At 38.6% G+C, this 24,434-nt stretch overlaps 1 protein-coding gene across 1 annotated transcript; it reads right to left on the reverse strand.

Annotated features, from left to right (window-relative positions):
• Nucleotides 1–4,300: 4,300 nt before the first annotated feature.
• LOC149815415 (mediator of RNA polymerase II transcription subunit 33A-like) lies at nt 4,301–24,434 on the reverse strand. Its single transcript, XM_089989684.1, is given in 13 exon segments — nt 4,301–4,782; nt 4,784–5,534; nt 5,924–6,130; nt 8,332–9,022; nt 9,135–9,296; nt 9,487–9,601; nt 9,949–10,159; nt 10,296–10,656; nt 10,753–10,844; nt 10,997–11,313; nt 20,840–21,184; nt 21,434–21,544; nt 24,025–24,434. Coding segments are annotated over 13 exon segments (3,993 nt in total). The 5' UTR covers nt 24,300–24,434; the 3' UTR covers nt 4,301–4,427.

The raw sequence follows: 24,434 nt of genomic DNA on the forward strand, positions 1-24,434 counted from the left end.
CAAAAAGAAGGTCGACATTCTTTGGGAAGGATATTTAGAAAGGATTTGTTACAGAAGGCATTTAATGCTTTGTAGAGAGAATGATGACTTCAAGTAAGTCGACATTCCATGGTTATGAGAAAAAGTAACTATAGTTCTTTTAAAACCATATTTTATTTGTTTTTCTTATGTGTAGCCGATTTATGTTTTTGTCTTCTTTTTGTATTTAAGAAACATTTCATTAGAGAAGATAACTAAAGTCTTTTCAAAAACATATTTTATTTGTTTTTCTTATGTAGTCGATTTTATTTGTTTTCTCCATGTAGTCGATGTTATGTTTTTGTCTTTTTCCTACATTCCTTTTTTTTTTCATGTTGTCTTGTATATAGTGTAAGGTACAATGATTATATGACAAAAAGTCTTTTTCATAAAAGGTTGTAAGAAGCTATAATTATTATATGACAAAATATCTTTTTCATAAAAGGTTGTAAGAAGGTACACTTATTGGTTTTAAAAAAAAAAGAAGCTTTTTGAAACTATCGTATACTTTTATGATATAATATGTATGAATGAGTATGTAATATGCAAAATGCAAGTTCCTGAAGGTTCTGTTACATATGACTTTAAAGAGAAAAAAAATCTTCATCTTGAGGTAGCCGATTTCTTCATTTGAGCTTTAGGAAAGCATGGCTCATCAAGCTTTTTCTTCAAGGAGTATGATTGCACCATAGTTGTACTTGAACAGGAAGTCTTCATCCTTATTGGGTGAGATATCCTTGCATCAAATACTCGTTAGATTTAAGGCAAAACATATTCAGTCATAAGATAACATTATTTCAAGAGAATATATTATCATATCATACAAAATCAAATAAGACAGTGTATCATATTATGTGACATCAAAACCGAATTTCTCAACACATATGAAACCACCTTGTCCCAGACTGACTCAACCCTCAACCAAATGGCAGAATCGGTTCGGCAAAAAAAAAGGTGAAGTAGCATCCCAGTTTGGTGTGCCACAGAGGGTCGAATCAACCCAGGTGCCCGAATAGGTGGAAATCCAAACCGGCCCCCCAACTTTTATAGGTCAAGCCTGAACGAATGTCGAGTTCCACCGACCGAGTGGCGTCTGGCCATTGCCGAACCAAGTTTGAGCAGTGCCAAACCTTGAGGTGTCCAACGACAACTAGAGCCAGTCAGAGTCCCGACAAGAACAACGAGTCCGACGATGGCCAAAACAAAACGACCATGGATGTCGGTGAACTGATTACCTCCAGCGATGTCCAAAACAAAATGGCCTTGAATGATGACAAACCAATTACCTCCGGCAATGGCCAAAACAAAACGACCATGGATGTCAATGAACTGATTACCTTCGATGATGGCCAAAACAAAACGGCCCTAGATGTCGATGGGTTCTCGTAATCCGGTTGTCCTCGTTGTTTGATAGTAGGAAGAAGAGAAGGGAATGAAAGCCCTTTCGGTCTGAGGTTCTGAAAAAAAAAAGGTCCGAGGTTCTGAAAAAAAGGGAAGGGCTCGACGGTCCTTTCAGTCTGAAGGTCCTGAAAAAAAGGGAAGGGCCCGATGGCCCTTTCGATCAGACAGTCTAAAGAAGAAGGGAAGGGCCCGACTACCCTTTCGATCTGTGCAAACCAGTATACCATCGGTTGACACAGAAAAATACAGCCACCGATCGTATAGGATCGACACTGCCAAAAGGAAAAATTCAACAATAGAATCGTATATTTTCAACGAATCAACGAAATCATGCACTCTGATACCAATTGTTGGATCATAAATCCATCGAAAACTAAAACATGATCGATAACATGTTCTCGTTGAATCATTGAAATCATAAACAGAACAAAACCAAAAGCAGAAGCAATACCTGAATTCGTAGCTCTCTGGTTGATTGTTGATGGGTATGATCTTCGAAAACCTGTATATTAGCCTTTTTCCCTTCTCTAAACTTGATTAGAGAGACTAAATCTTCTTTTGATAATGGGGAGTCTGAAGATGGAGGGTCTTAATATAAGGTTTGGGGACCATAACCTAATGTATTTAGAACTCTGTCTCAACTCAACCCATTATAAATTTTTAGACAGGGTCTTTTCACGTAGTGTTTCATACCATCTGAGATACCATAGGGCCCATCTGAATTAGACCACATGAATTGGGCCTGAATCTAAGACAGACTTACGATGTGTGGTTCAGCGTATGTAGGCCCACACGACTTTCTAACAACCTGGGCTTCATACTTTCAACTTTTTCGATGATAAAATTCTTCTTTTGGTTACAAATGAATCAACTGAGAGAATTCCATAAGGATAAATGCTTATTATTGTCTACTCTATTGTATATACAATATTGGAAAATCATAGAGATGTGTTTAACATGGTTCATTTGCTAGCAATCACGCTCTAGATCATCATTTTTTTGATGAGTGGAACCCACAACCACCCTGACTTGAGTGGCCCACTGATTATCATGTCATACCATTAGCCTTTTGTTGGACAAGGTATTATTCTGACCTTTTATGGCCTGAACTAAGCCAAAATAAGCATTGTTCAGTTGCATACTGGCAAAACGCTTGGTTTAACCAAACAGAAAGGTGCATTCTAAGGTTATATTGATAAAAGTGCCATGTTTTGCCAATCTAGGAGCTATTACCAGCTGATTTTGTTGGCGATGCATTAACTTGTTTTTTTTTTTGCTTTTTTTGGCTAGGCCAAGGAAATAGCTCATCGTCACCAACCGCACATTGGCTGGCTTCTGGTTGGTAAAACCCTTGAGGTCCTTCCTATCATAGTGACAAATATCGCGAGATTTATGAAAATGTTGCAAGAAATTGCCTAAAAGTTTAAAACAACAATTTCTCGCAAGATTTTCAAAATATCATGAGATTTATGAAAAAATATAAATACCGCAATTTAAACATGATATTTATGTTTTAAATGGCTATTTATGAAAAAAGTCATGTTTTTTTATTTTTAAATAATTGTATTAATATTTTTTATAAAAAATATTTTTTATATTTTTTAATTTAATTTTTTATTGCCAAGATTTTGCCGAAAAAAATAAGATATTTATGAAATTTTTTCAATTTCTCACAAGTTTTTGAAAAATGAGAAATTGCCGATAAAAACGGTTGTCACTATGCTTCCTGCCCACCGGGGAGTACTAATGTTGTCAGTATCGGCCCTGAATCTTTTGGCCACTGATTCAGCTGTAACGGCCGATACTGATACTCAAGTGAATCATTCTGTATCGGCCCAAAAAATAATAAAAATTTATTATGTGTCAATCATAATGTGTTAAAACTATTAAAATACAACAACAACAACTACGCCTTCATCCCAAAACAATTGGGGTCGAAGATATGAACCAAAAAAGAAAATCATTCTGGGTCTTCCACATGAATCCTTCTCCTCCAATCATTTCTATCCAATGCCATGTCCTCGGTGAGGTTCAAAGCATTCATATCCTTTCCTATCTTAAAACTATAAAAATATTATTTAAAAATTTATTTTTGATATTTGTTTACATTTTATTAAAAATAGTCATTTCAAGCTTGCAACATATCGATTTTCTGTCGATATGATGTGTATCGGCCAATACAAGCTGATACACCGATACTGATAACATTGGAAAGTACACCCAGCTTTGACCTTGCAGCAAAGGATGCACCCTATGGGTTTCAAACTCGTGACGTCTCATCAACTTGGTGATCAAAAGTCAGCCCTACCAGATGAGCAGAGCCCTTGTCCCACAAGTTAACGGGACCACCAAGTTGTTGGGACGTTACAAGTTGACCCAACACATCTGGTAGGGGCGACTTGTGAATGCCACCAAGTTGATGGGAGGTTACAAGTTCGAAACCCACAGGTGACATCCTTTGCAGCAAGGTCAAAGCTGAATATACTCCCCGTTGGGCAGAGGGGAGACCTCAAGGGTTTTACCAACCAATGTGCGGTTCTGCAGAAGGTCAAAGCTGAATATACTCCCCGTTGGGCAGAGGGGAGACCTCAAGGGTTTTACCAACCAATGTGCGGTTCTGCAGTTTAGTGCAAATCAGTGGCTAGCATCAGCAAGCGACTCTTGGGATAGAGATGAAGCAAAGGGGGCCAAGCTGATTTGAACCTGCTTTAACCAGTTGCCAGAAGGCCTCAGATGTGCACGTAAGAGAACTAGCACATCAGCTTCCCCTTACCAAACACCAAAACGACGATGCAGTTCTTTGCGGTTGAGATGACAGAATGAATTGTACATGATCAAAAGAATGCGTGATTAAGCATGAAGATTCACTGGACACATCGAAGCAAAACCTCAGAATATTATACATTGAAGTGAAAAGAAAAGAGTTCTGCTAAAGACCCTTCATCAAATCATACATGGAGAATGCTTTTAAATGATTCTCTCTCCCTCTCTCACTCTCTCTGTTTATACTAAGCAAAACTTAGGGACCCAATAACTAGTTCAGCAGCTGCACCCATGGAACCAGCACCACCTCTTTCCAAAAGTGAGAAGGCAAGTTCCTTCTCATCCAACAGCCTCAGCCCTCTGCTCAGTCTCTTGAGAGTCTCCACATCCACTTCCTCCACCCACTTTGGTGCACACCCAACTACCAAGCCCAGGAACCCTGGCACATAAGCATGCCAAGTCGCCCATTCACAACTCAAGGATATCTTCCCATCTAGGACACCAGCCAAGAAGTCCATGTGCCCACTTAGTATATTGGGCCTGCGTTTTGAGGAACTATCCACGCCCCATGCAAATGCCCCACTCAGCATGGAAAAGTAGGGCGTAGCCAATTAGCATGGCTGCCTTGCCTTGTGCTTCTCCAGGCTGCAACCCGTTTTTCGACAAAAACCAAGATGGAAGAGTCTCCTGGAACAGCATCTGAACCAGACTAGTGCCTCCTGATAACCATAAGAGTGAAGCTCCAAGAGCAGCTGCCTGCTTTGCCTTTCCCATAGCTGCAGACAGCGAAACATGCCCGTATCTCATCCCATATTTGGTCTTATACAACTTAGCAACTTCCTCTTTGCTCATGCAATTGGTGGCTATCTCTTTCACAGAGACTACTAAAAGAGAGAGAATCTCTTTGGTCACAAACAGTATGTCACGAATAGATCTATACATTCTTAGGTAGAGGATACCAGGTGCAACAGGCAAGAGCCCTCCTGAAGGAAGAGGCACGAGTCCATGGCCAAGCAGCTCGCCAACTCCACCGTTACTTGAAATAGGATTGGCAGAGGAGCCAAGAGTGACAGCAAAACAACTCTTTAGAAGCTGACCAACAGCATCGGTGCTCTGCAGGAAGACAGTGCGGAATGCTGAGAAGGTCAAGAAGTCGTGCCAACGTTTAGCCTTCTGTGTCCAAAGAGATGCAACAATTGGCATGCTGGGCCAAGGGCAGTCAGCAGCAAGACCCTCCAGTGCTGGGCCAGCAAGGTTGAGAAAAGGTTCTGTCACATGGTCAAGTTTGTATGTTATGGTGAGACTCACCAATGCTGCCAAAGGCAAGGGAAGTGTAACAGGTGAACTTCCTCCTGAGAGAAAAAGATGGTCATAATAAGTTTATCGTCCAACGGCCAAGAAAACGAAAACCAAATTCAGGGAGAACAAAAAGGGAGAAAGAAAATGATGCTCTTTAGCTGACAATGTATTCTTCAGAAGTCTGAAAAACCTGTAAGATTCTCAAAGCCTGATCTTAAGGAACCAATCACTCCTCGCCCGTTCATTCATTTATGAAAACATAAAGTATAATAAGATAAATATAATGTCTAATATGATTCGCTTTCCAGTGCTTGGGTGTGAGACAGTTCAGATAGTTTGTAGGTTCTCAAATTGTAGGTAAGGGCGTTAGCACATCCCCTTTTTCTTCCTGTTGACATTGGGATAAAAAAAAAACAGCAAATAAAAGGATTAAATTAAATACCAATGACAAGGCTTGGAACATCAGCACCAGTGGTGGACACAATTTTCTTGATATCTGCTTCAACAGAAGCGAGATTTGCAGCAGGGCTTGGCCAATCAGTACCATTCATGAAAGCTGGCTTCCAAACACCTCGTGTTACTTCAGCAGAGAAGTAGCTCACTGTTGTAGCAAGAGAAGCTGGAAGGAAATCAGCCAGAATTTTGAGACCTGAAGTGCAAAAAATGAATAAGCAATATGTAGTGCTTATTAATCGATTAAAAAACTTTCAGCATGTTTTAGAGTCTCATACTCTATCCAAAGGTTATGGGAAAAGTTCAAAAGAACCAAGGGAGCTCTAGCATTAAAGGTTCCTGACAATATGCAACTAAGGTGTAAAACAGCAGAGAAAAGATTTCCATATAAATCAAATAGAACAAGAAAAACTTGGTAATTATGGAAATGTGCTTCTTCCAGTGCTTATAACCATAGTCACAAATCTGTTATCAGGATTTTCCCGGCAAAAGAAAATCTTGGAATAAATTGAAAAAACTTTTTTCTCTTGGTAAATAATGGTATAATTAAATTTTAAAAATACATAAGAACATATAAGAAAAAGCATTGAAAATATTAAAAAAAATACAAAATATATAAATGATTGCATTAATAATGTGATAATATCACAATAAAAACATGACATTTCAAAATAGGTCATATTTTGGAAATATTGTGTTTTTCTCAGGATTATATAGAGTTTTGTATGTCTTTTGAGAAAATGGCCGATGTTTGTGACTATGCTTATAACAACATTCTAGGATGATATAAACTGCAAAAGTAAATTTCCATGGCTAGTATTTTACCAAATCAATTGGGTTTCCAATATCTAAAAACATGTGCTATGGATGCTTTACCAACATTTGTAACTATTACCTGCCAGAGAACTATCTTCATCTGTACAGGTTCTACTTTAAAAATCAACAGAACCAGGATTGAAATACCAAGGCCATTGATTTGAGATATTCTTCAGAAAACAACTTTGCAAATGATTATAACTAAGATCACTAAATCAATAGTCAGATATGGTTTTAAGCAATCACGGATCAATGAGCACATACGTGACATTTGAAGTTGTTGCAGCAATAAACATGACTGTTTTGGACCCACAAGAGAAAAATGTTTTACGGGCATAAGCTGATGCTCAAGTAAATGGTTTAAGAGAGAACTAGCACCAAATCCATTACTTATGACATTGCCCATTCAACAATTATTGAAAAATGAAGAGTTCAAGCAAGCATAGTCTAATCATAAGCCCAGAAATGGAATTGGTAGAAGAATGACAAAGGACCATTCAGCCACTTCGCAAGAGGAAAATATAGCAACCAGGAAAATTCTATTATCATTCTAAAGGGAAAATGTCTTCCACCCGACTTATAGAACACTCAGAAAATGACTTTAAAAACTGGCAATGGTGACAAAGTTTACGAATTACAATTCAATGCATAATCAGCATTAGAAACATAGAAGTATATCAACACAGGAATTAGGCAATGTTTGGAATTTTTTTGCTGAAAGTAAAGTTTATGGCTACATTTATTGTACAATAACTAAAGTCCCTCTTCTCTTAATGTTCTTGTCCCATTCAAACCAAAAACAATGTAGAAAACGACGGAAAAATAGATTTGAAGGTGAAGAAGAAGATTGTAAAATCGAGTTGATGAGTGAATGATGGTAACTCTAAAACTGTCGCCCCCTCCTCTTTCCATTATGTACACTTGGGGTGCATTTGCATGCCTCAGTCTCAGATCCGAGGCTCTGAGCTGGAATGGGACTGGCTGATGTGCCATGGGCCCCATGCCAGAGACCTGTAGCATTCAAATGCTGGATCTCAAAGCCAGCAAGGAAGAGAGATCCTCAAATCTCAAGATCTAAGGGATTCAAACACACCCTTAAAATTACAAGGAAACATTACAAAATACACTTATACCTTATCATATTGATCGACCAGTCAAACTCATGGTCAAACCCCAAATTGGACAGAAATCACCTTCACTTTGGAACACTCCTCAAGTTGGGATGAAAGGCACCAATCATCCCAACTTGCTTACAAGTTCACAATGCTTTGTTTTGCCTAATGCTTTTGTAAATATGTTTGCTAATTGGTCTTTTTAGGTACATATGCCAATTTCAAAATCAATCTTCTCTCAAATGCAGTAGCAGTCAGCATCAAGATGTCCGGTGTGTTCATTATGTACTAGATCCTTGGCAATATTAGTGGAGCAATAGATGGCGATGCATAGTAGAGTCATTGGGAGACTTACCTTGAATTGCAGTTCATGAAAAATAGACATACATGATACAAAAATGAAACTTTGTGAAAGCCGAAAAAGAAAAGGCACAAATTAGTGAAGCAGAAAATGAAGATCATGACAAACCTGTAGCCAGATCACGAGGGTACAGCCTCCCATGTGAACATGCAGTAAGAGCAGCATCGACTACAAAGGGAACTGCTTCCATAATTTCCCAGGCTGGTAGCATGGGTCTTTGAGAGTTATCATCACTTCCATTGCCAGAAGAATTGCTGAAGCTATTGCTAGCAGATGTTCCAGGTGTCAAAGATTGGCCTCCTCCTTTGTTCAGCTTCCTAAACATCATGCTCAAAAGCCCATCTACAACCTGATGAACAGGTGTACCATGCACAAGACCTGAAAGAGGAGATGCTAGACAAGCTTCGTGCTGCCGGTACCAAATTGAAAGCTTTGGGAATGTTTCCATAAAGATAGGCTGCATAGATGATGAAGCGGATACACTTCTGATGTTTGAATCCTCATGCGAGCTAACATGTCTATCTCTATGGTTGCTGTCAGAGGAAGCTACTTGTGAATTTCTAAGCAACAGAAGGTACTCAGGAGTTAGTTGGGAACCAACAGAAGCACCTTGTCCCAACACACAGTGTTCAAGAGGTGGGCAATTAAACCTCCAAAGCCTCAAAAGAAGAATAAACGCTGTTGAGAACACCAGATATACAGAAATCTCTTCCCCAGATGGAAGCTTCCATGTGATATTAGGTGTGCGGGATCCAAACACCTCACAGATTGCCATTAATGTGCCTGCAAGTTGGGGGACCTGATAAAACAATTTACAAAATGAGAATTAAATACTAAGAACCGACTCAAACAGCTTAAATCTAAATTGTATGAAACATTAGCACAATTATTGTGGCAGAAAAATGCCTTACCATGCCATGTAATGAGAAAACATGAACACTGTCAACAGATGATATTCCTACAAGCACGCTGAATAGCATAGGAGCATAACTAATCAAATGACTGTCAGTTCCACGATAATCAGTGGGAGGAGGTGGTGAAAGCAATCTCACAGCCAGACGCACAGTGTGCTCCTACAAGTAAAGAGGGGCATAATAAATAATAAAATTAGAGAGCCTATGAAAAACTAAATTTAATTTGTTGAGGTAGTAAGATGCAACACGCCTGAAACATGATGCAAGAAAACCACAACTAATCATCCAGTTTTGGTACTAGTATCCTTGTTCCCACACATGCGGAAATTGGGGGGTGGATTGTAAATACCTGAATATTCCAACCTCTAATCAAAGAGGCACTGCAAAGAATAGTAGCAGCAGATATCTTATCATTGTCTGGCCCACTGACTGCAATCTCATATACTTTCTCGAGCTCCGCTAAGCTTCCATTAAATCCATGAGCAATTCAGTGGCTTTACCCTGGGTAGATTTACAGATAGCATCTGATATACATGTTTTTAGAAAAAAAAAATAGTATGACCAAAGGCCAGGAGGTCAATCCATATTAATGAAGAAGAAAAAGAGAATAAGATTCAAGAATTTTGCATCACATGAACCTTACAACTCATGCACATGCACCCACAAACAATGATTAATCTCTATCATATAAATACATGTTAGCAAAAGAAAAAAAGGCACCCTCCTGGCAATAGAGTGCCATAGTTACAAGAAGGTTCCTAATAAGCCAATTCATATAGTTGCATGCTATATGAACCATGTATTGACATACCTTGAAGCAGGAGTCATCACCAAAGAATTTATAACTGATGTGGATAAAGGAGCTCCTTTCATCAAAGCAGACCAACCAGACATTTGGCCTGGCATACCTCTTGGTATCTGGTTCATATGCCCACACACATAGCCAGGCCAAAAATATGCAGTCGTGTCTATCAACTGTCTTGCAATACATGCCTCAACAATCAGATGTCGCATGTTTCCAACTGCAATGATTTTGAGATAATGAACAAGGGCAGCATGGAGAAGATAGAAGACAATATTAATTAACAAAGCAACAAAGGACAAAACTTGACCATAAGATGGATTAAACTCAGTTAACGTTTATATTGAATTGCTTACCACAATTATTAGGCACGTCTTTGAAGTTAATGCCATCAAAGTACCCACTTCCAACTTTGAAACCAGAAACAAACATCATTGCCTTGGCAGCTGATTGATTAGCTACAGAAATAACAGACTGGGGAGGTGCCAGCAAGCTTTCAAAATCACCAAGCATTTTCAAGCTGGCTATCATATCTTTTCGGCATTGTCCCATTACTAGCTTCTCTTTTCTCTGATTGTTTTCCATGTGTTCTTGTTCATCAGCTAGGTTTGTCTCCTCTTCCTCAATAATATGAGCAATTGCAAGTGTTGTAATACATAGTAAGATGCATAAACGTGCATCAAGACGTGGCACAGGGCCCTCAATGGGATCCTTTTCCTGCATAAAAATTTAGAAAATGTGACAAATATATCAATTCTGATTAAACATAATGGCTTAAACAAATATGTTGAATACATATGCTGAGGTGTTTACCCTTTGAACAAACCTAAGGGCTGCCATCCACAAACCCAAGAAACTCTCGTGCCAGGTAGTTCCATTGACAGCTTGAAGAGACTTTACCAAATCTGCATTAAACCCATATACTCCAATAAAATACTAAATAATTCAAAATCCCAAATATGACATTTCAAATCTCAAAAAATATCATGATATCACTAAGAAAGTTATAAAGAACAAGATAATGCTGATACAATTTTCATTCTGGAAACAGCTTTACCTGCAAGATTTTCGATAGCAGATGTAGCTGTAACTTGTGATCCATCCATGGTATCTTCCAGAAATAGATCCAGAGGAATCCAAAGTGCAGATCTATTAGATCCATGGTTTTGGCAGGTAGAAGGTGCCAAAGGTCTAGCATTAACAAGTGCCCTTATTGATGGATGTTGAGTGGGTTTGAACTCTTGACTAAAGTTTCTTCGTGTATATGATGACAATTGTAGTAGAATCTCTGAAGACACTGTTGAATTCCTTAATGAGTGTGATTTTGCCTCTAGCAGTGTCAAGCGCTTGATAAAACCTTCCCAGTGTGAAGGCCTAACAAGAAACAAAATAGCAATTTTTGGACCACAAGAAAAACATGAGATTCTTCCTAATATATACAAACATGCAACTTAATCACACTTAGCCTATAACTCAACCAAACTGACAAAATCCAATTTGATTAGCTACAAACTAGGCCTCCAAAATTGGCTTCCTAATGTATTCAAACATGTAAATTTAGTCAAAAAACTCAACCAAATAGAATAAATTTGTGTACACAATCCGATTTGCGTAGCTACAATCTAGGCCCCCAAAATTGGCTTCCTAAGGTATTCAAACATGTAGTCTTGGTACCTTTTCTGAAGGTCTCTTATGTCCTAGTTGTCAGGTATCAAAAATCCATGTATTACCTTTTTTACCATATGATAATAAAAGCTTCAAAGCCTTTTGAAATTGTAGCCCAAAGATTCATTGTCTGGTAGAAAGTATTACGTCATATTTATTAATGATCATTCAAGTTTCACATGAATCTATTTCATGAAATATAAATATGAAGTTTTCAATATCTTTCGTAAATTTCATTTGTTTGTCAAAAATTAGTTCAATCTACCCATCATTAATTTTCAATGTGATGGAGCTGGAGAGTTCAATTCAAAGGAATTCATTGCATATCTGAATGATAACGGAATTAATCGCAGAATTTCATGTCCATATATACCTCAACTGAATGACATTGTTGAAAGAAAACATCGACATATTGTAGAGAGTGGACAAGCAATGATTCATGGAAGTAATATGTCTTTGCATTTATGGACATAAGCTTTTCACTCTGTTGTGTTTGTGACAAACAGGCTCCCTATGAGAAAGTCACCATATTTCATGCTATATGAGAAACATTCAGCTTATGGTGAGTTATGTGAGAAATCAGATGTGGGAGTCACCTTACTATCGTAGCAAGAGATAGAGAGAGAGGTAAGAGGGAAGAGAGAAAAAAATGTTGGGCGGCAATAGGATCTTCTCCCATTTCCATTGATATTTATATGCTGTACAAGTGGTACAATACAGTACAGTGGTACAATACAGTACAGTATGCTGTACAAGTGGTACAATACAGTACAGTGGTACAATACAGTACATGAAATATATCCATTTACATATACATATTTAACAACCTCCCTCAAGTTGAGGATGATCTTCAATCATGCTCAACTTGCTCTTAAGTAACCAAAATTGATGACTAACCAATCCTTTGGTGAAGATGTCTGCCACTTGGTCTTCTGATCTGACATACGAAGCCTCAATTTCTTCTGTTTCAATCTTTTGTCTAACAAAATGCTGATCAATCTCAATGTGCTTCGTGCGACAATGATGAATAGGGTTAAAAGAAATATTAATGGCACTTTGATTATCACATAAAAGCAGAGAGGAAGAGATGGGTTCATTCAACTCTTGAAGAAGATGTCGTACCCAAGTGACATCAGCTGTCCCTGCTGCCATTGCCCTGTACTCTGCCTCAGTGCTGGATTTAGCAATGGCCTTTTGTTTCTTACTACTCCAAGTGACAATATTTGGGCCAATGAAAACACAATATCCTGAAACCGACCGACGCTCATCAGGATCCCCACCCCAATCTGCATCACAATATGTAAGTAAACGGTGTCCTGTAGTGAAGCTTTCATCTTTGTGATAGAGCAATCCATCTCCAATAGTCCCTTTCAGATATCTGAGAATACGCTTAATACATTCCATATGACAATCAGTGGGAGCATGCATAAACTGAGATGCTTGATTTACAGCATAAGCAATGTCAGGTCTTGTAAATGTAAGATATTGCAACATACCAACAATGCGGCGATATAAAGTGGAATCATGATATAATTGGCCTTCTTTTGCACTAAACTTATGATTTAAGACAGATGGGGTGCTGAGAGGTTTACAATTAATCATACCAGTGGTGTGAAGAATGTCAAGAGTATACTTGTGTTGACTTAGAGTGAGTCGATCATCTTGCCTATCGACTTCAACTCCCAAGAAGTATCGCAATGGGCCTAAGTCCTTCATCTTAAATTTGGCCATGAGTAAAGACTTGACCAAGGCAATATGTGCATCATCACTCCCAGTGATAATGATGTCATCAACATATATAAGAACCCAAGTAGTAACATGATCATTCTTATACATAAATAAAGAATGATCAAGTATACTCTTAGAAAAGCCATGCTGCTGAATTTCCATGGAGAAACTCTCAAACCAAGACCGAGATGCCTGTTTTAAACCATAAAGAGACCTTCTTAATTTACAAACCCATGTAGCCGCATCATGTTCACTATATCCAGGAGGTTGCTCCATATACACCTCTTCCTTCAAGTCCCCATGTAGGAACGCATTCTTGACATCCAACTGGCTAAGAGACCAACCATGCTGAAGTGCCAAAGTGAGGATCACACGAATGGTGCCAATTTTGACAACAGGGCTAAAAGTTTCCTCATAATCTTGCCCATATTGTTGTGTGAATCCGCGTGCAACAAGACGAGCTTTATATCTTTCAATGCTACCATCTGGTTTACGCTTGATCTTGTAAACCCATTTGGAACCAACAACATTTCTATCAACAGGTCGAGGAACAATATCCCATGTATGACATTCATGAAGTGCTGCCATTTCTTCGTTCATAACTTCAACCCAAGCTCGAGAATGGGCTGCCTGATGGAAAGTAGACGGCTCTTTCTCTTTGGCCACATTGGTTAGAAACAATTGAAAGTCAAGAGAAAAATTGTTGTAACTAACCCAACGATGGATAGGATGCCTTTCACGTGTGGATCGTCGAAGAGGGGGAGCCTCGTGAGATGGAGTTGGAGGGGCTCCTCGACGGGCATAAACCAAACCTGAAAACCGTGAAGGTGCATCCTGGATGATGGAGTTGTCTGCTTCAAACTGAATTGGTTCATCAACAACAGGATCTCTGATAGAGTCATATAGCAAAGTATCACAAAGCCATGGATCATAAGTAGTTTGCTCATATACCTGAGAAGTATCACAAGTGCTGAAATGGTCATCATCAAAAACAACATTTCTAGACACCTTAATCTTACCCGAAATAGGATCATAACATCTATATCCTTTATATCCATCGGCATATCCCAGAAATCTGCACTGAACTGCTTTGTCCTGAAACTTGTTACGTAAAGAATGATCCACATGGACATAACAAATGCATCCGAAAGCATGCAAATCATCATAAGAAGGGTGAGAACCGTGAAGCAAATAATAAGGAGACTGATCTCCTAATAATTCTATAGGCAACCTGTTAATGATATGCACTGCAGTGTGAAAGGCCTCAGTCCAAAGAGAGAAAGAAATATCAATATTGTGCATCATACTTAACGCGGTTTCAACAATATGCCGATGCTTACGTTCTGCTACTCCATTCTGTTGTGGAGTGTAAGGACAAGAGGAGTTACGTGTGATGCCATGGTCCTTTAAATATTCACTAAAATCATGAGATATGTATTCTCCACCACCATCACACTGGAAATAAGTGATATTTGAATTGAAAAGGTTCTGAACAAGAGCATGGAATTGTTTGAAAAGTTTGAACACTTCAGATTTAGATTTCATAAAGTAAATCCAAGTGTAACGAGTGAAAGAGTCAAGAAATAACACATAATAACGAGAGCCAGATAGAGATGAAACAGGAGCTGGGCCCCAAACATCAGAGTGAATAATTTCAAATGGCTTGGAAGCTCTTTTATTGATACTTTGAAAGGGAAGTACATGACTCTTGCAGACATTACAACTAGGACACTTATGATCTAATTTGACTTTGGGAATAAAACCCTGAGAAGACAATTTGTCAAGGAACCCTTGACTACAATGACCTAACCGACGATGCCAAGAAACTGGCTTATTACATTGCATAACAGAAGAAGACTGACTCAAATAAGCAGGAAAAGATGGAGTCACGGTAGATGATGTCTTCAAAGTCCCGGGGGCTGCTTCGAAGACGTACATGTTTCCGCGTCGTTCACCCTTAGCGAGCATCTTCTTGGTTCGAAGGTCCTTAAGACAAACAGAAGACGGAGTAAATTCCATGGATGAATTTGTTTCATCAACCAATTTAGAAACAGATAAAATGTTTTTCTCAATGGCAGGAGTGAGTAAGACATTTTTCAATGGTAGTGTAGATTGTGACAAAGAGAGAGATGCATTTCCAGTATGAGAAATAGGGTGGTGGGAACCATCTCCCGTGACAATAGTGCCAGTGCCAATATAAGGAACCATGTTGGAAAGTTTACCTGCATCAGAAGTAACATGTGCGGCTGCTCCAGAATCAATATACCAAACTCCATCATCATTCTGACGCAAATTCATGTTGTTAAATGCAGTCATCAGAATTTGTTGCACATCATGTGGCAACCCTGCACTATGTCCCTGATCAGTACCCTGATGTGCTCGAAAATTTCCCTGCGGCTGCCCCTGAAACTGTCTAACATTCATCTGTCCAGCTCTTGGTCCTGGCCTCCCTGCCTTGTTGCGATTCTGTGGGTTGTGCCAACAATCTGCTTTCACATGGCCACGCTTGTTGCAATGGAAGCAAGTAGGGACACGGGTACCTCTAGTGGCAGGTGGAGCAGTAGGAGTAGGAAGGAGTCCTCCACGGCCCATATGAGCAGCAGGTGGACGAAATGAGGTAGACCTAGATGTAAACATGATAGGGTGAGGATCATCAATAAGATGATCTTGAGTCAAACTAACTTCATACTGTAGGAGTTTGGCCTGTAAATCCTCAAAGCATGGAAGTGTAGAGGCAACCTGTAATGCAGTGCAAAACATACGATATTGGGGCCCAAGGCTTCCCAATACCTGCTGAACAACATCTCTGTCAGAAACAGGATATCCAATAGCGGCCAACTGATCAATGATAATTTTGATATCCCCTAGAAATTCAGTAATGGTCTTAGTTCCCTTTCGCATAGATTGGAACTGCCATTTCAGTTGAAGTGCACGTGATTCAGAAACCTGTGAATAAGAGTGAGCAAGATGTCTCCATAGTTCTGCAGCAGTAAAATGGTCAGAGATAGTTTGTAATATACGATCAGATAACGTGGCAGTCAAATAGGCAACCACAGATTGGTCCTTCTGAAACCAAACATCATACGCAGGATTTGGAATAGCAATGCAACTCACCTTCCCATCATTACCAGTTACCTCTTGCGTAATAGTCATAGGTGGGGCGGGTGATCCCCCATCCAGATGCCCGGAAAGACCATGACTTCGGATAAACGACAGAATTTGGCGTTTCCAAAGTAAGTAGTTATCATGAGTTAATTTGTGAGAAACAAGTTGAGAAAGAAATCCGGGGCTGATTTTAGAATCCATAAGGAAGAAGATCAAGGATGAATCAAACAGCACGACAGAAATTCGTAGGTTGTACGGACAGAACCGTACGGACAGAAATTTTTGAGTTTTGGAAATCACGATTTTTCAGTTAATCGTGCAGAATGTACGATTTATCAACTATATTGCAAGAAATAGATAAGAAATCACAAGAAGTTTGAAAAAAGAGGCACTTTTGAGAAATGAGGGTTCCCAAATTTGGGGAAAACAGAAATTAGGTTTGATAAAATTGAAAACAGAAATTAGGGTTGATAAAATTGGGGATAACAGAATATGTAAGAAGGAAAAGATGCACGATATGAGGAAATGAAGAAACGACGTCGAAATATAGTGATTCAACGGAGAAACAACAGAGAAAAGATGAAAAAAAAAACACTTTCCTTGAGAACGCCCAAAAACGCACGTCAAGGTCCTTAGGGGCCTTCCAGATGATCGTGATTACCACGCCCTTGGCTCTGATACCATGTGAGAAATCAGATGTGGGAGTCACCTTACTATCGTAGCAAGAGATAGAGAGAGAGGTAAGAGGGAAGAGAGAAAAAAATGTTGGGCGGCAATAGGATCTTCTCCCCTTTCCATTGATATTTATATGTTGTACAAGTGGTACAATATAGTACAGTGGTACAATACAGTACAGTATGCTGTACAAGTGGTACAATACAGTACATTGGTACAATACAGTACAGTGGTACAATACAGTACATGAAATATATCCATTTACATATACATATTTAACAAGTTAAAGGCTTGGGGATGCACATATTATGTTCGCATAGACAAGGTAACGAGGACTAAGTTTAATGATAGAGCTCATGTATGTAGATTTGTGCGGTATGCAGAAAATTATAATGGATATCGCTGCTATGATCCATCAAGTAAATGCATTCGGATATCTCAAAATATTGTTTTTGATGAAATGCTGTTCAAAATTGTGTCCAGGAACATGAACAATCAGGCTGCCATTGAAGAGACACACCCAAAAATAGAAGTATATCAGCCATGGTCGAATGCACAGTTGTTTGCGTTACCTAAGAATGTATGGCCTCAAACTAATGAATCGAGTGGGAATCAACCAGGAGATCATGTCCAGTTTGAGCCAGGGAATGACCAATTTGCTACCGATTTTCAGAGATATAAGGAAAGTACAGTATACAACAGAAGGGCGAGAGCAAAGGATGAAGGATCGATTGATGAGAATGCACAGCAAGTCCACGATCAGATATATAAGTTAAGAAGATCAAGTAGGTTCCATCATCATATAGATAAATGGGTAAGTTATGAGAACTTTTCTATAGATCATCATATGCTTCTAGTTCATATAAGAAAGCATGATGAGCCAAAATCATATGCCCAAGCAAGCAAAAATAAAAGGTAGGTGAAAGCTATGAATGAATAGATGAAGGCCTTGCATGAATGTCAAACATGGGAAATAGTAGCAAGAACTAAAGACAAGAATGTTGTGGGGTCAAAGTGGGTGTATAAGATAAAATACAAGCCAAACAAGTCAATAGAGCGATACAAAGCTAGACTTGTAACGAAGGGATACACCCAAGAGTATGGACTGGATGATGATGAAACATTTAGTCATGTGGTTAAAATGTGTACTATCAGGCTTATACTGTCCCTTGCGGTTGAATATGATTGGTCATTGAATCAACTTGACGTCAAAAATGTTTTTCTGCATGGAGATATAAAGGAAGAAGTATGTATGGAGAAGCCTTCAGGATATAGTGTTGATGGCCCAAATGCATATGTCTGCAGGCTAAAAAAGAGCAATATATGTCCCGAAGCAAGCATCAAGGTCCTGGTTTGAAATATTCTCATTAGAAATCCAGAGATATTGTTTTTGAAGGTCTTCGCTTGATCACTCCTTATTTATTTTTAAGGAAAATAATATAATGACATTACTTCTTATATATGTTGATGATATTATAGTAACAGGGAATTCTGAACAACATATTAAAGAAACTAAATGTTTGTTTGCTAAAAAGTTTTAGATGAAGGATTTGGGGGAATTGAAGTATTTTCTGGGTGTTGAAGTGGACATGAATCAAGATGGCAGTTTAGTACTGACACAACACAAATACACTATGGATTTGTTGGCCAAAAAAGGTATAAAAGAATGTAAGCCAATTTCTACACCAAGTCTGGTGCATCAAAGATTAGGGAATTCAGAGACAGAGCTTTATAGTGATCCCACTGAATATAGAAGTATAGTAGGTATGCTTCCATACCTAACCTTTACAAGGTCCGACATTGTAGATGTTGTTAATCAGGTCTCACAGTTTATGCATAAGCCAAAGGTGAGCCACAAAGAGAATATTGTGATATCTAAAGGCTACTATTGTGGATGAATTGATATATAGAAAGAGGTGGCAAGAAGATATCTTGATTTTAATGACATTCTCTGAAGCAGATTGGGCTGGTGATCCAGATGAAAGGAGGTCTATTTTTTGTTATTGTGTATACATTGTGAGAAATTTAATATCACGAAGCAACAAGAAGCAAAGAGCAGTTGTTAGATTTAGTACCGAGGCAAAATATAGAGCGCTAGTATCAGTTGCATCAAAACTTACATGGATGAGATTCTTGTTATCAGAATTGGGAGAAAGATTGCCAAAGACTGTTATTTTGCGACAATCAAAGTGCCATTAAAATATCGCTAAATCTGGCTAAGCATGGCAGGAAGAAACATATTGAGATTGATCAACATTTTATCCGACAAAAGATTGACGATGAAGAGTTAAAGGAAAAATTCATGGGCACAGAAAATCAGATAGTTGATTTGTTAAAGGGATTAACAACACAAAGATTTTGGTATCTTAAAAACAAGTTGTCCATGGTGAAGACCATGTAGAACTTAGAGGAGGGTATTGGATAGTGTCCAGATCCAGATCACATCAGACCCAAACCCAGATCACATCGGACCTGGGTCACATCAGAACCAGATCCAGATCACGTTAGACATGGGTCATGTATATGTATAACTGCATTATGTGTTTGGTATGTTTTGCCCTTAATTAATGTATATGTTGTGTCTTGTATTAAAAGGGCATTGTTGTAAGCTATCATCATGTTTCTTTATTAGAAAAGGAGTCCCATAGCACATTCTCACATTGGGAAACGTGAGATCAGAAAAATCTGCCTTAAAACCTCTATTCTCTTTCTTTCTTCTCTGAGTGAAGAGGAATTATTTAATATTGGGTACCGGAATTTTCAAGTGTCATGCTGGAACTACCTTCCGATCATGCATGAAATAAACACCCAAGCAATGTAGCAAGAAAGGTCCATGGAGAAGGTATTTCATGGGAAAGACAGAGTACCAGGAGTTTCTAGAAAATTGGTGCCCTTTCCCATGAAAGGGTGTTCTCTTAGATGAGAACAAAGCAAACAGGCCTAAGTAGTGGTAGATGAACCACAGTTTTCTCCCATGTTGACTTCACCTTAACAAAATCAAATTCTTAATCAAGAGATGCTAACATGTGTAACCAAGGAGAAAGACGAGAAACCTTTAAACAATTAATGATAGAAGGTGTTGTGTGATCAATCTCCAGCTAGATAACAAATCTAGTTCTCAGGCTACATAAGAAGGTAGGCGCTTTAGTTTGCAATGTTATGGAAATACTGGGGTTTTAGGTCTTTGGTTTTTATTCTTTCTCTGGCAACACAGAGTCGCAGACCAAGTTTGCTACTTATCTCATTTAATTCAATGTAATATAGTCCTGCTCCACTACTAAAGAAATGATTATATAAGTATGGAAACTATGAGCTATTTTACAAAAAAATAGTAAATAAGTGAAAATTAATAGTTCATCTAGAATGGTTTAAAAGGTTCACAAAAGTAAAAAAGACATGGAAGCAAATTTTCCATGAAAGTAAAAAAGACAAATGAAGCAAATTATCTCATATGTTCTACCATATCACATCAGTGGGCTGACATGAAACATTGCAAACTAAAAATAACAATTGAGAGAAGTACTCAATCTAACAATGCTTCCAGGTTTTTCATGTTAGGTTGAGAAGCCCAAAGAATAACTTGTGTTTGGAAAATTGGCCAAATAAAAAACAACTGACAAAGGTTTTTCATTCTAGGGTGAGAAGCCTAAAGGTTAACTCATGTTTGGAAAATTGCCCCAATAAAAAACAACTGACAAAAAGAATAATAGATGCCAACAATACTTACAAGTTTTTTGATGCTAGGTTCAGAAGCCCCGAAGTTACTTTGTGTTGCAAAAATTGTCCGATGAGTTCAACCGCCACTGAACTGTTTGCTTTACGTAATGTCTCTCGAATTTCCTTTTTTTTCTCGTCAGCATGGTCTTCAATATCCACTTCCATGTCCTGTTGGCATGTCCACTTAAACCGGTTCTCAATGCTTACATCTTGCAATCCATCATCTTCCAAAGTTGCATCAAGCAACTGCAAAACAATGGCAAACACGAATTCGACCACCACTTCTCCAGGTCCTGGCTCTTGAATACCAAACATCTGAGATAGGTGAAGAGCATCATCCACAGCCTTCATGATCCTGTATAACATTCAGTTGCAACAATTTCATACAGTGAACATCCAAGAAACTTCCTTCTAGGCAAAAGAAACAAGCATGTAAGAGACAATCCTGCTGTGACATACAATTGCACATAATAAATTAACATCTGCACCATAATGACTACGGAATTTTGTATCAAGAAAGCAGGAAAAACAAACATTGTAAGAGAAAACTAACCTGATCATACTTACCAATCCAACAAAATGAACAAAGAGAAAGAAACCTCACCTTTGATAGTGAAGCCCATTTATTTGAGATGCATATGAAAAAGCATGCCTCTTGAGCAGTTCAATACAAAGTCTGCAAGCTGCAGGTTGGGATCGACGATATGGAATCACCCTGCAATAAAATAACACTTTTGAAAATGTTAGGTATTAGATAATGACACTATCATAGTAAAAATCTATAGAGAAAGTGTTTAAATCATGCATTGGAAACAACTCAATGCATGGCCATGAGGATCCTAGGTGCTTCACTAGCTTGGTACTTAGGCCCCTGTGAATCAACCAGGCAACTTCTTGCCCAGTAAATGCCAGTGGTTTACTGCTGACCAAAAGTTATTCTAAGAGACTATAATAATGAACTTTTATATAGTCAAAGTCATGCCTCAAGTATCAGCAGCAACCCGGTGCACATGCATGAGCAGCCTAGATGCTGTGCCAATCAGGTGCCTAGGCTCCTTAGTCAAGCCATACATTAAGGCCAATCATTTGGACAAAACCTGCCAAAATAAAGCTTAGGTCTAGTTTTGGTACATGAGAACACAATCTTAAGGGGTAAGAAACTTAGAGCATGGGGATGAGGGCACAAAGTACATTTCAACCGCACCATCAATAACAAAAAAAGAAAAGAAAAGAGCTTTTAATCCACTCGGGTGCATTAAATAAAGAACACATGAGGAAGAAGCATTTTTTATCTTCCTTTTTCAATAGACAAGGAAGAAACTCCACTTTGTTTTTTGTTATTCAATTTTAAATGAGTATCCTATTTTACCAAACATAGTTTCCTGTGATCTTCCTTCCACATTAATCACTGTGAATGTGGTTTTCAGTTGACGGGTGCTTCATTTAAAGATTGAGAGATTACTGACAACCTGTGAATAGCTTTCCAAATGGACAGTTTTCTTTACCTTTTAGTTGCTCTTCTTTTATTTTGGGATATAATCAGGGTACAGATGTTAAAATTTGGAAAAACTTGTCCAATACTTTCCCATACCAAAAGAAAAGGTAAATAAAAAAGATCCAGACTGATATGGGTATTTTGGGTGGAGTCTGAAAGATACAAAGGAATGCTATACTTTGTGACAACTAAAGGAATTTTAGGACACAAAAGACCTTGGGAATTGGATGTAAACAGAAATCACAACGTGAAGAAGCTAATGTACGACAATGATTTATAAACATATGTAAAAATGAAGGGAAAGAGAAGAGGAAAAGAAGTATACTTATCATATGAGAAAGGGGTAATTACATGATTGGGACATGAGGATGTATTAAAGAAGGATGATAAAATTAGATAAGTGAGACAGGTTTAAGCACATTATTTGTTTATGGCACCAGGAGACCACAATAAGGACGATTTATGAATCACCATTCTAGGAAAGATTCTGAATAAAGGCCTCATGAAAATCTATCATAGAAAGATGCTGAATAATTGGTGTCAATGGGCCAACAAAACGCAGAGAGGCTATGGGGACCAACCAAACTAACTTTGAAGAACCGGGATGTGAAAGAACATATAGAAAAACCTTGGGGTTTTGTAAGTAGTAGACTAAAGACAAGGAGAAACAGAACACACAGGAAGCCCCAAGGCAAGCGCAGGCTACAAGACCTCAAACAAGTCAATCATGATGAGAATGGTTAATTAAAATGTTTAAACATGGAAGAAACAAAATTTGTTAACCATGTGGCTATTCCATTCTTTCCAGATGCTGAAGACAATCTCCTGCAACAAACCGAGTGCCATCTTTTATTGGGAGATCAAGGTAGAAAAGAGTATGGGTTGATCACAAGGGATAAATTAAAGGTACAATTTGTCAAGGATCTTTTCATCAATTGTTTCCAAACTATGCGAGAAGATAGGCAAAGGCTCCCACAGAATCTCATAATAACTGAGCCTCCATTAATATGTGTAATTTGTAGATTGGAAGCCGAGAAGAATATAAATATTTCATTCAGAAGAGATTTTCAGCCATGTCCAAAATGGATCTTTGGCAGAACGTAAAGGCTGTATTTATGTGGGTTCAAAAGGGTGGTCAACTATGCAAAATGTTTGTGAGATCAAAGCAGGCAAGGCCTATTATCATCAATTGAAATTTTAACACTACGTTTCTACTACAGATGATACATTTAGTGGGTTTTGTATGGGATATAATCAAAGGAACATAATACTATTCTAATGATTAACTGTTACAAAATAAAACACGTAAAGGATTTCCATCCTATCGACCGGTCACCGTGTTTTCAGTTAATGGAAGGGCAAGTTCCCCTGAAGATTTGTTAGAGTCAAGAAGGTCTTGATATACCATCCATATATCACAAAGATCATTGAGATTGAACTAAGATTATTACTAAAAGACCACCTTAAATGCCATCACTAAGTAAATACCGAGCAAAGAAGAATTCCATGATGCAAACCGCTAACCATGTCATGTCGAACCAAAATCAAAGGGGTCAAAATAATAGGAAAAAAGTCACCAACCAAAACTAATTCAAAAAGTCCACTACAGAAGGACCAAACAAAATTCTTGAATACCAACAAAAGAAATTTTCCTAAAAGCATGTGAGAGAAGAGTTTCCAAGAAACGAATTATCCAAAACCTTGCAGATATCAAGGCAAGGGCGAGAATGGGGGGAGCAATCTTGGCAGAGAGCGACTGTTCCAAGTACTTCCACGCAATGGGCACGTTGTTTTCCCAGCAAATATGAGAGACCAAGATGTGGGCGAGCTCAATACTGGGCAGGGGGACGCCGGAGAGGTTGAGATGGCCGGAGATTTGGATGGCCCAAAGGAAGGGCTCCTCCCCTTTCTTCTGAGATCTCTTGGTGATTCCAACCACTCCATCCCAGAGAGCCATCGGTACGCTCACCGCCATCTTCCCACCTTCTTCCTCCTCCCCTTAGCTTTTCTCCAGACGACACAGACGAGCCTTTGCTGATTCAAACCATGAAAACTAGCCGTTCGAAACAAAACCCACCGTTCAGTTTGCAACGATGCTACTTTCCCTCAA

This window comes from Nuphar pumila, chromosome 15, assembly GCF_984573655.1.
Source record: "Nuphar pumila chromosome 15, dmNupPumi1.hap1.1, whole genome shotgun sequence".
Classification (NCBI taxonomy): Eukaryota; Viridiplantae; Streptophyta; class Magnoliopsida; order Nymphaeales; family Nymphaeaceae; genus Nuphar; species Nuphar pumila.